Source organism: Tyto alba, unplaced genomic scaffold (assembly GCF_018691265.1).
Source record: "Tyto alba isolate M040663 unplaced genomic scaffold, T.alba_DEE_v4.0 Super-Scaffold_48, whole genome shotgun sequence".
In the NCBI taxonomy this organism is placed as follows: Eukaryota; Metazoa; Chordata; class Aves; order Strigiformes; family Tytonidae; genus Tyto; species Tyto alba.
Window position 1 is genome coordinate 4,928,919 of NW_024881324.1, and position 16,943 is coordinate 4,945,861.

Genomic DNA, 16,943 nt, shown 5'->3' on the forward strand with positions numbered 1-16,943 from the left:
ACTAAGAACTTGCTTCTACAGACAAGCAACAGAGTGTAAAGCAATTGGATCAGAAACAAAATATTTATACAATATTTTGTATAAATTCTGTAAATACACAATTTATAAAATACATTATTTTGCTATAAATTTTGAACTCAGTACCAGCTATTCCAACCCAGAATTTTACATTTCCAGTGAATATTTAGAAACATTAGTGAATTGATTTTACTTCTTAAGTGTCTTTAACAGGGAGTTCAGAATAGAAAGCAAAAGATATAACGGAGGTTCTTAGAAAGTACCATTCACACCAAAACCAGCCAGTAGGTTTTAAGGCATTAATCTTAATCAAAATTAAGTAGATGTAAAAACAACCTGGCAAGGCAGAATAAACTAAAGCTTGTGTCTAAACTGAATTTAAAGAATGATGCTACCGGCATACAACAGGCAATACTAAAAGCAGCATGCATGCTGTCTGTTGAAGACAGCAGTCCCTAATCAAGCAGCACTGCAGGAAGGGGGATGACTTTTCTTCCTTTAGTGAGCAACTCAGCATGCTGCAGAGCAGAACCTCCAGGAAACACAAGATCTGTAAGAGCTGTGAGCCTGCAGCTCATGCTGTAACTCAGAAACTGCTGAGAGGACCAAGAAACACAACTTGGTCCTCAGGTGCCAAAAAAGTTTACAAGAACCAGAAGAAGTTGTAAAGTGTTTGCTGCAACTGAAAGATACTGCACTGACTGAAGACAAGCTTGGAAGCATAGATGTGCCTGCAGGGACACAATGCATAGGAGGAAGAATTAGGTGTAAACTGTATGTTGTCTCATCCACTCTGAGTTAAAAGATTTCATTATCCAAGTTCACAGCTGGCTTCAGCAGACTAAAAGCCCTTTGACCTTTTTATGATCAAAAGAATGGAAAGACTGACAGCACATCAAAGCTCTGTCAGCGTCTAGGTCTCTAGACTAGGTGTCTCTCCAATGAGCATCTTAATTTGCAAAGCTTACCCCTTTGTATGGTTATAATCAGGGGGTGAAAATAGAAGTTTTCAATGGATTTTTAAAATTCCTTTCCCAGCCCCCAAGCACACCAGAAAATTCCGGAGAGACACAATACACCCTCTTTACAGTGACTAGAACTGCAGTGATATGGGCAATTCATTCAGTGAAACGACCTCATAGGTAATTTCCTCCTGCCCCCCAAATTAGTATTTATACAAGCTGGAAACAACAATACGTTCTGTGTTATTTAAAAAGACCATCAAGAACATAACGCCGTTTGCTTCTTTTATTATGAAAGATACAAAAACACAGAGTGTAGTGAAGCTATCATTAGAAATGTGAACTTTTCTTGAACCAGCTTTCTATTTACATACACTAAATTCCCCAAGTGGAACAATATCAAATGTGAGACACATTATCAGAATATACCGTATATACAAGTTCAGAGATTTAATATCTCTGTTACTCTATACATGATTGTTACACAAAACATCGATTCCTACCTGTCTTACACAAGTATTTTAAATTAAGCTTATGACACTACTCAAGCAAAATAAAGCAGAATCTGGGCAAAGTTCTGCTACCTGAACAGTTACTTTATAAATATAGTATAAAACAACAGAGCTAGGTTTTCAGCCAGGCTCAATCTTCTGTTGTGTCAAACAGCCCATGCTCCAAATGAATGGAAGTAAAATAATGGAAACCATTACTGATTTCTACTAACATCAAACCAGAAGTATCTCAGGAGTCAAAGACACACTGTTTTTCAGATCGGTGATCAGTTATTAGGAAAAGCAAGTCTTTTTTTTTTTTTTTTTTTAATATTCTTCCCTCAAACAGAAAAGTCAAATAAAATAGTTGAGCTTGCTTTGTGTGATCAGACATTCTGCTTAAAAACAGTAATAAAAGAGGACTTTATATTGTTTTTAGCTGGAACCAACCACTGCTTACTAAAATAAGGCACTTCTTCCTTCAGACCAGCCCACTTGTGCAGATTTTTAGTTTAGCTCCATTTTACACAGAGAAGTGATTTCAGCTATGCCACTTGTGACAGCAAGGGGGACGCTGTTACAAACTGTTGCTTTCCAAGCATGGATGGCCTCCACAATACCTTCTGGATTGCTCAAAGCCAAGTCACACAGTGAATATATGGCTGCCAGCTGCACACCCCAGGGAACACCTGCAAAAAATTAACAAAAATCAGTTTATAGAAACTTTGATATGCAGTCATGTTTTTAGGTGATCAGAATCTAAATAAGCTACTGGTTTAAGAATTGAAGTTAGCTTCAACATGAGCTGCTCGGGTGACAAAGGAGCTGTTACTGCTCAAGTTAAGATCACCCTGTAAATTCTCTGAGGCAGCTGATACGCTGTTACATGAAGCAGTGTAATTCCAAGGTGGCTGAAACTATGTCAGAATTGTTCTGTCTCAAACAGAAGGCAATACACATGCTTCATTAACTTCAGAAGAGAAAGGGATTCAAACTGAAACCTGTTTGTACTGTTATGCACTAATACAAAACTGCACAAGCAGGCTGTTTGGGCACGTGTGTCTCAATTTGTTTGTGTTCTGTTTAGACTGGCAAAACTTCACACTGCAGATGTTACACTAAAGTTCCCCTAAATAAACATTACCTTCCTCTTTCGCATGCTGTACAAACAGTCCAATTACAGAACTAACATTTTTCACTGCAGCAAGATATCCTTCCTTCAAACCTATTTGGCCCAATCGACCTAAAAGAAAAAAAGGTTACTATGTATCTGCCGTTCAGACAGTCAACTTCATAATTTACTGATTGTCTGTTGAAGTATCAACAGAAAATGCAAATTTCAGTTACAAAAATGAGTCATTCTTGTTACCATGTTGTCTTGGGAACAACAGTTGTCCTATTCCTTTTGTGACTAGGGACCCCAAGGCATTTTTCATCACATTGATCCAACCTCCCTCAGCTTTCCAATTTGTAAGTGTAAAACTCTCAAAGAATGCAAATTCTGTTTAACAAATACTATATAGCCTACATACTGAAAATATCAATTGAAACCCAAAGTTTATCTATTTACCTGGAAAGCCATCTAGATCCCAAATAAATGAATCTAACTTAAAATTGCAGAAAGGGGTATTATGCTGCATATAAAACCTTATTTTATACACTTTGCTATAAATCATATGTAGCTACAGATGATTTCATTTTAAACACATTAAACACGTTGGTATTTGTTATCAAGGAATCAGAGTAACATCTCTCAAAACTTAAGTACATGCTTTCTACAGGCTGACAAATAGAAAATATCTGCATAGGATTGTAAATGTTTGGCTTTTAAGATGAACATTTTTGAAGAAATTGGAAAAAAAAAAAAAATCAAGGTCCAAAACAATGCAAAAATATTTCAGTTCGGTTTCCAGGCAGGCGGACACTTTCAAAGGACATACTGACACAAAGCAGAAGTTCAACCAAGAATTTAGCTTACTTACCAATTAGCCTGAGTGTCAGTGCTATAACACTATCAGGAATGGCTTGAGCAGTTTCACACCCCTTTCTCTTCTTTACCCATTTATCCATAGAAGGCCAAAGCACTTTGCTGTGAAAGACAAATTAATCTGAAAATCTGATACTGTATGAAGGGGTGGTACAGTATTTATAAAATAATGATGGTTCTTCTGTTTACCGTGTATTTCCATAGCTCTACTGGCATCCTTAATTCACCTTCTAGGGAAACTCATATTATTCCAAGCATCCACAAATCTGAGTAATGTAAAGAAGGTTTTAGACTCAAACTATCAAAGCTAACTTTCTGGAGGAATCATTCCTGTTCAGAATAGTATTCCTGTTCATCTTCCATTCATTCCCCTGCAACATTGTGCATCTCTACCTAAAGTCAAGAATTTACTCTGCTGACTTTATAGATATAGATGTATATAAAATCACATTACTTTCAAATGTCGTGCTATGTTATGCAAGCCTCTTATATGACTGAAAATTCAGTTTGCACGCTACAAGTAGGATCCGATGCTTGTTTTTAAACCTGAAAGGACCTGAGATTAAGACTTTTTTCATCCTTAAGTTGATGCTAACAGACCTAGCACAACTCCACACAGACAATCAACTCTGTATGGCTTTAGTTAAAATGACATACTTTTCACTGAAGCAAATTTGTATTGATTTTAAGTCTTTTACTAAAAATAACTTCTTTACTCCTCGAAAGCATGAAACTTGTATAAAAGACTTAATGATGGTTGTAAGTTACTTGAATTTACTTTATACTTAGTGATTACGTTATGTCACAGTTAAACAATGGCCATATTTTTGTAGATTCTACTGGGTTATGTGACCTCTACATAGAAAATAGGGGCTGTCAGATCGGTGTAGGTATCAAAATGAAGTCTTTCAAACCAAAGTATGGTAGCAGTCCGTGCACTGGATTACAGCATTCAAAGAAAATCTAAGACATTGACTCTAAGTATTATAATGATTTTTGAATTAAAATCAGACTGAAATCAGGATAGTACACTAATGAGCATCGTTACATTTTACTTTCAGCACTTGAAGGAGTGCCATTTACACGTCAAAAGTTCCGCCCTCATTTTCTAGTGATGGGTGGAGGAGAATTAAACAATGAAGTTCAGAGGAAGACAACCAAACATTTTGCTTTGTTGGCAAACAATACACCTCAAAATCTTTCACAACTGTCCATATATAGCTCTTTTAAAATCAATTCTTTATTAGAATGGTTCAAACAGGGTTAATTTCTTGGCCCAGTACCATAAAATCCTACATTTCCTCATTGATCACTCATTCTATCTTAAAATAAGGCACACAAACACAGCAGTCTAGGTCTCAACATGTTAAAACACCCTCATTTCCAGTATCTATGTATGCAGTGTTTTTTATTACATTAAGAGCTAAGTGTGGGAAAAAACCCAACACCAAAACAAACCACAAAAAAACCACACAGGAGAACATCTGAAAGAACTTCTTGCCACAATACCTTATAACATTGTCATGTGTCCAATCCCACTTCAGGTGAGAGCAGAGTAGGTCAACAGCAAATATGTATTGCCAAGCATCTTCATTCAGATCTTCTCCATATTGCTCACTCAGCTGAAATTTTACTTTTGGACATGACTGCATTTCTGAGAGCAGGTTTGAGACCATCATACCAGCATCTAAAGAGGAACTCTGGAATTTTAGAAGGTGATTATCTTAATGCATGAAAGTTACCAACCCAGAACCAAACTCTTCACATGTATTTGATTCTGACTGTCCACAGCATCTTACACCATAAATTCAACTTTGGGTTTGACCTAACACAAACAAAGCCAGTACATAAACTAAAATCTCCAAGTACTCAGTATTTTTCTTGATATTTATACTAAAACAAGAGTTTGGAAAAAAAAACCACAAACAACAGCAAAACCCACAAACCCTACAACCACTCTCTTCTCTCCTCCTACCATTTGGTGATTTTTGTTTCTCTCAATGAAGCTTGAAGGTCAGAAGTGTTTCCAATGCAAGATTAGGCTAATCCCACTCACTTTTTAAGGTTTTTTCCTTTTTTTTTTTTTTTTTTTTTTTTTTAATTATTTTATCATGCTGAAATTTGTTACTGTTTATTGTTCGTTAGGGGCTAACTTCCAAGAAAGTATTTTCAATAGTTAAGGTAGTAATAACTGAAAACACGTTATGTGAAACAATTCTGCTAACTAAGTAACTAGGGTAAACAGGGAAATTTAAAAGCAAACATCCTTTGACTATGTGAAGTATTAAGAAAAAAAGTCTAGGCTGATCACATCAAACATCGTGAGTGCTCAGCATATCTTCCTGGTACAAAAGCTCATCTAATTGGCAAGTTCTGCAACGGTGCAAGTCACTAAAATGGCATGCTTTGACCAAGAACTAAATACCCATTCTACATTCTTAAACCACAACAACAAACTCCTTCTCCAGACGCAAAGTACCTCTGCCCTTCTATCTGCATGATATAAATCTGCTCCTACTGATAGAAACTGTGTCCCAATTTTTCCTCTTTGCAACATCCCTTTCAGGATGGTAATATGTGCCTGCTGAAAACTGACAGAAATTAAAGGACTCGCCCAAGGGCTCCAAGACTTGAACTCAAATCTCAAAAGTCCTTAATATTGGTCATTCTTCTGCCATCACTGCAGTTTTTTACTGATCGTGCCAACCGCTTATGAAATTAATTGGTTGATAATTTTTTTGTGATAAATGTCTACCTCACAGAATGATCACGAGTAAAAAGAGACAGGCTCATCTTGAAATTAACTGTGATAAATGATTACCTGTAACATAGAGAACTATGAAAGACAGAGAAGACAAATAGATATTAAGAAACCCCAACAAAACAAAACAAAAGAAAACAAAACAAACACCTCCAAGAACATCAAAGTCGCAGCTTCATAAAAGAACAGAATTCTGTAGGCCAAGAACACTCCAGTGAAAGTTTAAAAACAGTGTTTACTTTTAATGTTCAATAGTGGAAATAACGTTGAATAGGGAAAAGAAGAAAATGTATTCTGGTAGAGTCTAGACAAGCACAGGAAAACAGCCTGAAGCAGTTGTGCAATTGTACAGACTACTTTCACAGGGCATCTTCACACCCTCCAGCAAAGCTGTTTGATTTGATTCAGCCAGCAAAGTAACCCGCAGACAAAAGCAGCTACTAACAATGAAAGCAGTTACCTGGTCCCAGCTGAGATAAGCACTTAGACAGGCCAGCACCTCATTGCTTGCACTCTGCCTGACAACTAATTGCATAGCTTTGTTAACTGCACCTTGGAAGACAAATATGTCAGACCATACATTTGTGATAAATAAAATCAATTTTTCCGAGTCTGGAAAGTCTAAGGAAAAAAAGAGAGAACAAAGTCAGTTTTTAACATTTGAAAACAAACAAAAAAAATATATACTCAGGCACTACATGCTAGTACACTCTTCAGCAAGGTAACTAGGAAAGGAGGCAGAGAAATCACGTAACAGCTACAGCTCAGGGAATGGGAGTCATCTCGGACACATCTCAGCCCAAGATTAAATAAGAAAAAAAGACCCAAGAAAAAAAAAAAAACATCTCCCCTTAAGCTACATCCTCCATTGTAATTTCACTCTATTTTTTTTTAAGGAAAAAAAAAAAAAAATGGGCTCCATTGCATTTCCCCGTGTAACAACAGTGCAAAAGGACCTTTCCTTTGGCATTCTGAGGTTAGTTTCCCTTCATCCTTCTCACTGCACTTTAGTTCACTAAGGAGAGTGGTCTTGGAGCACTGGAACTAGATTCTTTTAGGGTGAAATTAAACTGGAAATGCACTCCAGAAGCCTACCTAATACACCCCAGTCACAAATGAGCACCCTGACCACTGGAATAAACTAGAGCTGGTCCAAAAGAAAAATCCTGAGATGTGTAATAATGTGAAAATCAGGTCTTCAGTACAAATCCACAGTAGTTGCTAACACCTTGCACCCATACACCTATGAAATCCACATTAAAAAAGAAAAACAAACCAAACCAACTTTGCAAAGAACTTTCATACAATTCAAATATGAAATCTGATATTGCTCAGCAATTTTCCCAGACTCCATCAGGGAAATTATACATTATACAAGTTGTAACTGAGCATATACAAATGATGCATGTCAAAATTTGTATTTCCATAAACACAAAAAAGTGTGCTACCGATATAACTGATTATATCATTAAATTAATTCAGAGCAAGTATCTGGCAACTATATATCCAGAACTATACAAGTAAGAGAGGACAGCGTTCCAGGCCATCAAAGGGAAGCTAATGGACCCTTCTAACATGAAAGCAGAGATCTTCAAGTCAAAATATTAAGATAAAACATGAGTGTGTAGACTGCAAGCAAAAAAAAAGTACATTGGAATAAGCCAGATGTAGATACTACATTCATGCATGAAATGCAATGCTGCAATACATATGCCTGAAACACTATTGTCACTATAAAAAGCTACCAAAAAACAATGAAAACTGAAAAGCTAAATGTGTCTTCCCTCTTCACGTCAGCATAACTTTTATATTTTTAGAAATACCTTAAGAACTACAGAGCATATGAAAATACATCAAGTCAAGAAGCTTTAATGGATTCACTGAGCATAAAGAATTTACAGTTCCACCTGGAGTCTTGGATGGATCTTCTCTACTCTGAAGCCCCTCATCAAGAATTGTTGCTAAATTAGAATTATCTACATGCTGCAACTTGAATCGCCTGCCCGGGAATTTGGAACATTTAAAAGACTGACTCAGTGATGAGTTCAAGGGGCATCAAAAAAAGAAAAGAAAAAAAGAGGGAAACAGAGGAGGAGTAAAAGGAAAAATAACTAAAGAAAGGTAACATTTGATTTATAGTCATTTAAGGCAGAGTACCTGAAAGGAGAACAGAACAAAAAAGGACGGACAAGAAGTCAAGAGGATAGGTGATGCAAGTCTAATGAGGTAGTACTGACTGTTTATAGTCAGTTTGGCAACTGTGTAGCTAGCACACAGATCACACGTGTGTTGCCATAATTCTGATGAGAATTAACATGTGAAACTACATGAAAGAGAAAACTCTAAAATGAGTGCATTGTAATCAAATGAAAATAAATTAAAAAAAGCCCCAAACAACCCTCAAGATGTGTTTACAGCTGTTCCCACACACAAGATAACGAAAAAACCACAGAACCACCACAACAGGAATTTATGCAATTCAAAATATAGAATAGAAAATAATTTGGCAAAAATCTGCATATAGCTACTGAAGTTTGGATCTTACCCAGAAAAAGAAAGGAAAAAAACAGGAATGTGCAATATTTCCAAGAGCCCATAAAAAGACAAAGTACCAAGGTACTGTAGAAAAAAAAGGCTCAATTATTAATTTAAACTAAGAAAAGATAGCTGACAAGCAATAGTTTCTGACATGGTGCAGCATTAAAACTATTAACATGAAAAAAGTGAAAGGAGAGTTAAGATGGACTGCATGAAGGGCAGAGAAAAGCTAAGAAAACAGGAATTCCAAGAAGAACCTGAGCAACTCTCCCCTCCCCCCCAAAAAATATTCCCAAAGAAGACAATTAAGAACAAAATAAAATCACAATCCTTAGTAAGATAAAAATAAAAAAGACAGGGATGTTATATGGAAGATAACTACTAACTGAAGCAATCAGCATTTTGCTCCTCAGTGCTCTTAAGTTTTATTTTAATTTGAAACACAGATACCAAGGATACCCTTTTGACCCCCAGATGGCTTAGGATTTTCAACCTAAGTGAAGTTCTTCCAGAACTAAGACAGACTCTTAATTTAGTACAGTGATAGTATGTATGTATTACCTTTGTTAACAGGATCAAAAGGAAGGAGGGGAGAGGGAGAGAATCAAAATGAAAAAACCTCTCAACCAAGTGAGACTTTGGGTAATGGGAAGTAATAAAACTTGAAGGAAGATATGTTGTACAAATGCACTGGTTTTGATCAAACTATCGTCCAACTCCTGACACTATTTTAAGCAAATACGTGGGTTTAAATCACATTTGCTTTATGAATCAGTGCTTACTCAGTTAAAATAAGAAAATACTAACAATAAAGAGGTACAAAATTCCCTGGAATCACATTATCATCTTGGAGATGGTGGGGTAAAAACGAAAGCACACAGAGGAACCTGAATAAAGTATTTCTTTGGAGAAATGAGTAGACTACTAAGAGCCCAGGCTATCACCAAAGTGAGCCACAGATGTGGAAGAAGTGAGAAGGGAAATTTCTTCTAGAACAGTCTATACTTCTGCACTATAGAAAAAAGTTCTAAGGAAAATGTCCCTTTCACAGGATTTTTGTTTGTTTTTACAAACATAATAATTCTGGAACACAACAGCAAAGGCACACAGCACATTTAAAATACCAGACCACTAAGCCATACTACACCTTCTTTCAGTAGGCTATAGCAGAACAGGCGGGCTCTTTCCAAATCTCCCAACTGTCGGCAAATTCCTGTATAGACTCGACATAGAGCCTGATTGAAATTGTAATTTGTAGCATTCTTCTGAGCCTTGAGTTTATGGAGAATAACATGCAGCAAGGACTCTGCTAAATGCTATAAGGTACAAAAAATATCATTAGACTCTTATTTACTTGAGAGTATTTGGTAACATTATAGTAGTACGACATGTAAAAAGAACTACAACTTTATTTGCAAGATTACTGTTTGCATACATGTAAAAATGCAGAGAAGTATACCAGAGGCAACCAGCAAAAGAAAAAAGAGTGAGGAGCAACTTCCCAGAATAAACATGTCTTAAACAGATGCAGAATAGGACTACCGTTCTTTAAAAATAAATTGTTTAGTTATGTGATTCAAAACTACCTTCCTTAAACAAAAAACGGAGAGGAATCATGACAGGCAGAGGAACCCCAATGACCTTAAACAGAGCTGATGGAGCACTCATGGCTCCTCCCAGAGCTGTCAGAGGAGACCAAACAGCCCACGGGGCAGGTGTGAGACTTACTAGATCAGTCAGCAGCAGCAGTGTCTCCCCAGACCACCCTACACACTGCAGGGAGTGGGGAGGGGGTGTTACTGTCTACGGGGACGTGGGACTCGATGTGAGATGCAAGGCAGGACAATACTGGGATTGTGCAAGATAAGTCCATAGGATGTTTAGGAGGAGGGCTAGGGGTGAGGAGTAGAAGGAGCTTAGGAGCCAGGTGCTGGGGAGGCTGCAGGTTTAGACTGAGTACCTGCAGACACCTGAGAGTCAGTGTTGGCTTCGTGAGAAACCAGAAGGTCCAAGCGAGCTACCTGCAAGACCGGGGGGGTGAGGGCCAGGTGCAGGTGAGGCCATAGGTCTGTACCAGCTACTAGGGGGATGTGTGTGCACTTCTATGTCTGTAAGTCTGTCAGGTCAGGAGACGAGTGGGGAGAACAGGAATCGCCTACTGTCACTGGAGTGCCCTATGTTAACTGCTGGAAAGATCCATACTGTCTATATATATATGTATGTATTTTCCACTACCAGGCTTTCACCCTGCTCAGCCAGGGAAGGGATCAAGATTAGGTGCATACTGTGTGTATGTGTGCCTATTAGGAGTAAAGTACTCGGCCTTACTACTGCCTGTACCTGGAAACATAAAGCCTTGCTCCTGTGAAGTTACCAGATCGGGCAACTGCTAACAAAGATGACCCGAGAACCCGGAGGCAACTTCTAGGGAGAACTTAATTACTTTCAAGAACTGAAACAGGACAAAATGTTGCCATGCACCAGTTGGTGAATTGCTTTGCTGCAGACTACAAATTATCTATGAGAAAGATGGCAATTAACGTGATTTTTTTCAACACTGATGCTACATTCTGAGAAACAAACTAATGAAAGATTTTTCCAATAAAATTCACTCGAACAACTTGATGTAGAATAATAAAGGTAAGCATTGAACTAAAGATTATGTCACTATTGCATATACAATGCAGTTTACCTGATTTAATTGAAAAAATAAATAAAGGTAATTGAACCTCACACTTTTAGAGGAACTCTTTTCACAATTGTTAATGTTATCCACTACAAAAAATGCTGCAAAAATAAAGTGGTTTATGCATACATCAGGAAAGCAAACGTATTTGCAAATGCAGTTTTGCATCATGAATACCACTGAACAGTAATTTCTTGAGGTTCTGTACTTTCTTAAGTTATACAAATGTAGATGTCTGATAACCTTTCAAGACTACGCTCTGGCACTGCAGATTGCCTGAACAATTAAGAATTCAAACACTACATATTCACACTCTTCATCTGCATAGAAGCCATTATCAAAACACAATGTTAAAAATGATGCTACTTACCTTGTTTTTTATACCAAATTCATAGACAACTTCTTTCTCTTCATCTCTCATTACTGGAACCTTTGAGATATTGCCGACATACACGTGACCTTTAATAACTGGTAACAAGTCAAAACAGGATTCAGCAATTTTCTTCAACACCAAAGAAACTTTCTGGCAGTCAGGATCAATAGCCTTCTTTACTGGGAGTGATGCTTCTAAACTGGAACTGTGTGCTGAATCACTGATTTCACAGCTTTTGTCATGGAAAGCCTCCTGCATTTCAGAGAATTTATCTTTAGTATTTCCAACAGCAGTGATATTATCGGGCTCCAGCTTTGGTGGTTCACTGTCCAACCTCAGCCTCTTTGCACTTCTTGGCACAGATATTGGCAATAGCGTCCGTTTTTCAAGACGACTTGATGAGCTTGAAAACAAGTGTTGATTTTGCACATCTTTGTCTTGATCTTTACTGCTATCGGATTTCAAATTGCTCCCAGTTTTAACAAAAGCAGTTGATGTAGATGCAATGGCTTTGAACCCACGTATCTGAGACACAGGTCCTGGCAAACTTTGGCCCTCTGAAAAAGCACATCGGTTGAGCTGAATGTTGCCTTTCAGAATGTTTAGTGTCCTTGCCCTTGCAGACAGCTCGGGATACATAGTGTCCAGTATTTTCACAGAGTTCTCCTGAGGAGCACCCGGAGCAGCACTATCAGCTGCAAACAGAGGAAATCTTCCTGGGACGGGAAGCGCGTGCTTTGGAATGGAGGTACAAAATTTCAAAGGTGAGGAGCGAATCCTTCTACCTACTGCCATTTCTGATGGCGAGGGAGGAGAAAATAAAAGAGCAGATTTTACCGTTGGAGTATCTGTTAATGGAGACATGAGAGGAGGAACAGGAGTTTCATGCAGTGGAGATATCAGGTCATCAAGAGGAGAAAGCAAAGAGGATCCGCCAGTGGAAGACATGACTGGTGACAGGGCACATGAAGCTTTTGGAGGAGTAGCAACCAAAGGCAGTAGCAAAGGGGGCAGAGGAGGACCCATCTCTTGCCTAATTTTATTTATAGTCTCGGATGAGTGATTTTTTGGCACAGAAGTATCAGCATTTGCAAGAACTGGCTCAGTTAGTTTATCTTTGAGAGTCCTTTTTTTTCTTTTACCTTGAAGCAGCCTCTTTGATAGCTTGGCACGTATTACTTGGGCGGCTGTCTCGGTTGAAACAGCCAAGAATTCAGATGGTTCTTTCTCTCTGGTCTTCAATTTATTGCTCTTTTTCAGAGCAACATCCACACAAGACTCTGACACACAAGGCTTCTCAAATAGTGTTTTTTGTGGCTCAGAAGGCTGCCTAACTGTCTGACAATTGAGCTCTACATCAGATAGGGCTGGATTTGGAAGACACTTGACAAAATTGTTTGTTCTACTGCTACCATCTAAGATAACATCGGTGTTGTTTTCTCCTATGTTGCAAGTTTGATTATGATTATATTCTTCAAATACTGAGACCCCCATATTAACACCAAGTAGATGACTTTGCTCCACATCTGACTGAAGTTTTTCAGAATCATTTTCTTCTATGAAATTGCCATTGCTTGTATTCTTGCTTGTATTTAATTCACTGTTTTTTACATCCAGTCTGCAAGTTTCTGAGAGTCTGGTTAACATCTGGCACGGTGGTAATTTACTTTTTGAAGCACTTGGCATCACAGGGCTTGCTTTTGATGTCTCAGTTTTTAACAGGCTTTCCTCACTGTCACTGATGTATGCAGCTCTGTTAGAATCTACCAGGCACTCATTAGCACCCTCAGTATTCTCAGGGGTTCCTAATACACACTCTCTTTCCCAAGAGGCTAAGTCTTTAGGATCACCCTCCCCAACCACACTTGACAACTCATTGGTAATATCTGGAGAGCTGTTTGTTTCATAGTGTGTACCCATATCCACCACAGTGTTTGCTTTTAGATGACTAACTGTCAAAGTATTTCCTGGGTGCACTGCTGAATGAAATTCACATACTTGGTAATCAGCATCATCAACTGTACCAGCTTCCAGAGCACCCACTGCAATTCTCCTGGAAGCTCTCAGTTCCTTTCTGAATAAGGGAACACATTCAGAGCATTTCATAAACCTAACTTTTTGTACAGAACAGTCTTTCTCTTCAGATTCATTGCTCTGCTCTGGCACACCAATGTAGCTTTCAGTCTTTTTTATGGCATTTTTCCCAGATGCCTCAAGACTATTCAAATCTTTGCTTTCTCCCCCAGCTGTTAGTGAACCAGTTCTAGAAGGATCTGTTCTAACTTCCCACATAGGAGTCCTGCATCCTGATTCTTGACAATCAAACGTTTGGAGAAGAAAGGTATTCTTACAAGAGTCTGCATCCAGGATCTGTGATTTATCAGACGCCTGAGGTTCTTTATCTACTGGCTGCTCCTTCTCATCTGGAATTTTCACTTCATTTTTGTGCATGTATTCCTCCTCAGGGCAGTCCAGTTCTTTGCACGCGTTGTCTTTTTCAGCAGACAGGATCTCAGCACCTTCTTCCACGCTTTCTGAAGAACAGTTAAATGCAGTACCCACAACAGAATTTGTATCTCCTTTATTTTCCCATGTGAGGGGAAAAGCAGCCTTTTCTGTGAAATTGGTTTCAACAAAACTAACAACTTTCTGAAGACTGCAATTTAGATCTGGAGGGACTGTGGATTCCAAGCCAATTCCTGCTTGCACAACAGAATCTGTTTCTTCAGTATTTATACAGTCCATCTCCAAATCCCCTTGAGAAGAAAAAGCTAAGCCACTATTAAAATCCATTTCTGAAGTAGGCTGGCAGATGATGTCTGAAATATTATTTTTCTTCACAACATTCTCTTCCCAGTTAAATGAACTGGGACAAGTCTCAGTCACCAATTCCTTGCTTTGTTTATTTAAGTCTCCTTTTATTTCATCACATTTAAAATTTTCAGTGACCAAGAACTGATTCAGAGGTTTTGCAAACTGTGCCTGAGAAGTAAGATTACTTTCTACTAAGACAGATTCAAAGGTATCCACTCTTTCTAATAGCTCACTGTTTTCCTCTCTGAAATCTTCTGGATTAACTTTGAATTCAGCCTCTTGAGATTCAAACACTCTACAATTTTGAGGTTTGGACAACTCACATGCTAATGTACTACACTGGTATTCAGGTTGTTTTAGTTCATCTTTAACTTCTGTAAAATCTAACACAGAGGATTCTATAGGATTAGCTACGCTATTTGCTGCATCAATACCGTATGCTGTCTTTGGCAGTGCAAGCACACTTTCCAAATCTGACTTCCCTTGCGATAAATTACTACAGTTTTCTTCCTGGTGTGGTTTGCCTTTTAAATATTCCCCCTCTTTTGTATCTACTGATTTTTCATTTTCTGCACTATGAAGTAGCTCTGATGATTTAGCTATATCTAGAACATTTTCTCTGTTAAAATTCATGGCTAGTTCAATAGTCTCCATTCCGGTTACATTCACGTCTTCGATTTTGTGCTGCTCATCATCTTTTGGAAAAGCTGACAAAGCAGTCCTCTCCATAGCTGCATTTTTGTCTATGTCATCCACAGACAATGAATTTCTGATTCCTTCAGTAGCAGATACAGGTAAGTAATGTCTAGAGGCTTTAACACTCTCTGTTTCACATTCTCTGCCTGCTTCATCTTTTATTGTTTGCACACATTGTTTCTTCAGTACCTCTTCACTATCATGTTTTATTTCAGAGCACTGAGAGTGTGCAGAGATCTCAATAGCTCCAGTGTTTGCCTCAGTCTCCATAATTATTCCCTCCCCATCATGCTGTATCACTAGGTTTTTAGGACACTCCACTTCACAGAAGGATTCTGAACTACTGAGATCAGACAATACATCATCAGAGAGCTTTCTCTCATTATTTGCCTCTGCACAGAGTCCTTTCATCTGTATTGCAGCTGTTATTTCCTCTCCAATTATCACTTGTTTTATGTTTTCCCCTACATCACTTTCCATATTAGTTACTTTGATTACATTTTTTGATTCATTTTCAACCACTTCATTCTGTACCAACACATCAGATTTCTCCTCAGAATCTTCACTTTGAAGCCCAATGCATTGCTCAGGTGGCAAATGAGTACAATTTTGGAGAGCCGATACTGCCCTGGGAGTTTCTCTCTCTCCTGATAATCCATCTCTTTCTGCATTCATTAATTCACCAGGCTTTTCATGTATACCCTCATAAACAACAGCTCCAATTAAGATTACATTCTCCCCTTTTTGCTCTACCTCACTACATTCTTCCATCTGATTCTGAGGCTTGAAACTGTGTAACACAAGATCAGCTGAAGAACCTCCCTCTTCACTGTGCATTTCCTCACTATCTCCTTTCTGTTCTGCGATGGCTTCCAATTCACGTGCTGCTGCTTCAGTTAGTTCTCTCTTCTCAGTTTCCATATTCTCACAACTCTCCTCCAAACAATCTTTGTTAGTTTCCATGTTTGTAACTAAAGTAGCAGCTTCATCTTGCTTTGTTTCAGCATTTCTCTCCTCCTCGCTTGACATCTTTGGACTGATATGAACACTCTTTTCATTCCAACTCAGGTCACATGAGTTTTCTGCATCAAGACCGTGCTCACATGTTTTGTTCTGTCTGTTACACTCCTCCTTGAGGCTGAATACATTAAAACTCTGAGATGGAACTTGATCTTCTTGTAAAATATCCTCCGCTGCAGAAGCACTGCAATCAACTTCTTCATCGCTGGAACCCGTGACTTCTCCAAACAATGTATCCTTTAATGAAAAATACAAAGTTAACATTCCAAAGCCTGGTATCAGTTTTAAGATCTGTTTCTCTAAACAAATACACTGGTGGCCCTGACATGCAGTGGTTTTGAGATCAAGGCTAATCAACAGAATTACATCCTTTTCCATCATTGTTCTTCACAGCAAATGGAAAGCACCTCTGTGAAAAGTCAGAGACTTCTTTACCTACCTACTTGCATTCTAAGATTACTGGAAAACAACATTTGAGTAGGTTCCCCTTGACTTTCAAGCTGTGGAATTTTGCTGTGAAAGCCATGCTTATATGCAATGGGAGTTGGGACTGTAGTCTGCAACACTGGGGAAAGAAATTATGACAGCAGTTGAGAC

General features: G+C 38.3%; 1 protein-coding gene across 5 annotated transcripts in view; it reads right to left on the reverse strand.

Annotated features, from left to right (window-relative positions):
* Positions 1-1,252: 1,252 nt before the first annotated feature.
* Positions 1,253-16,943, reverse strand: part of ICE1 (interactor of little elongation complex ELL subunit 1) — a 37,906-nt gene continuing 22,215 nt past the window's right edge. For 4 of the 5 annotated variants that reach the window (XM_042806714.1, XM_042806713.1, XM_042806712.1 and 1 more), the window contains 7 exons: positions 11,814-16,583; positions 9,905-10,073; positions 6,680-6,840; positions 4,968-5,158; positions 3,454-3,560; positions 2,616-2,714; positions 1,253-2,160 (listed from right to left, as the gene is read on the reverse strand). In XM_042806714.1, the coding sequence (XP_042662648.1) occupies positions 1,979-2,160; positions 2,616-2,714; positions 3,454-3,560; positions 4,968-5,158; positions 6,680-6,840; positions 9,905-10,073; positions 11,814-16,583 (5,679 nt within the window). In that variant the 3' untranslated portion in view covers positions 1,253-1,978. Of the gene's footprint in view, positions 2,161-2,615; positions 2,715-3,453; positions 3,561-4,967; positions 5,159-6,679; positions 6,841-9,904; positions 10,074-11,813; positions 16,584-16,943 lie in introns of those variants that run through there. The other variant, XM_042806715.1, reaches the window with a different exon arrangement.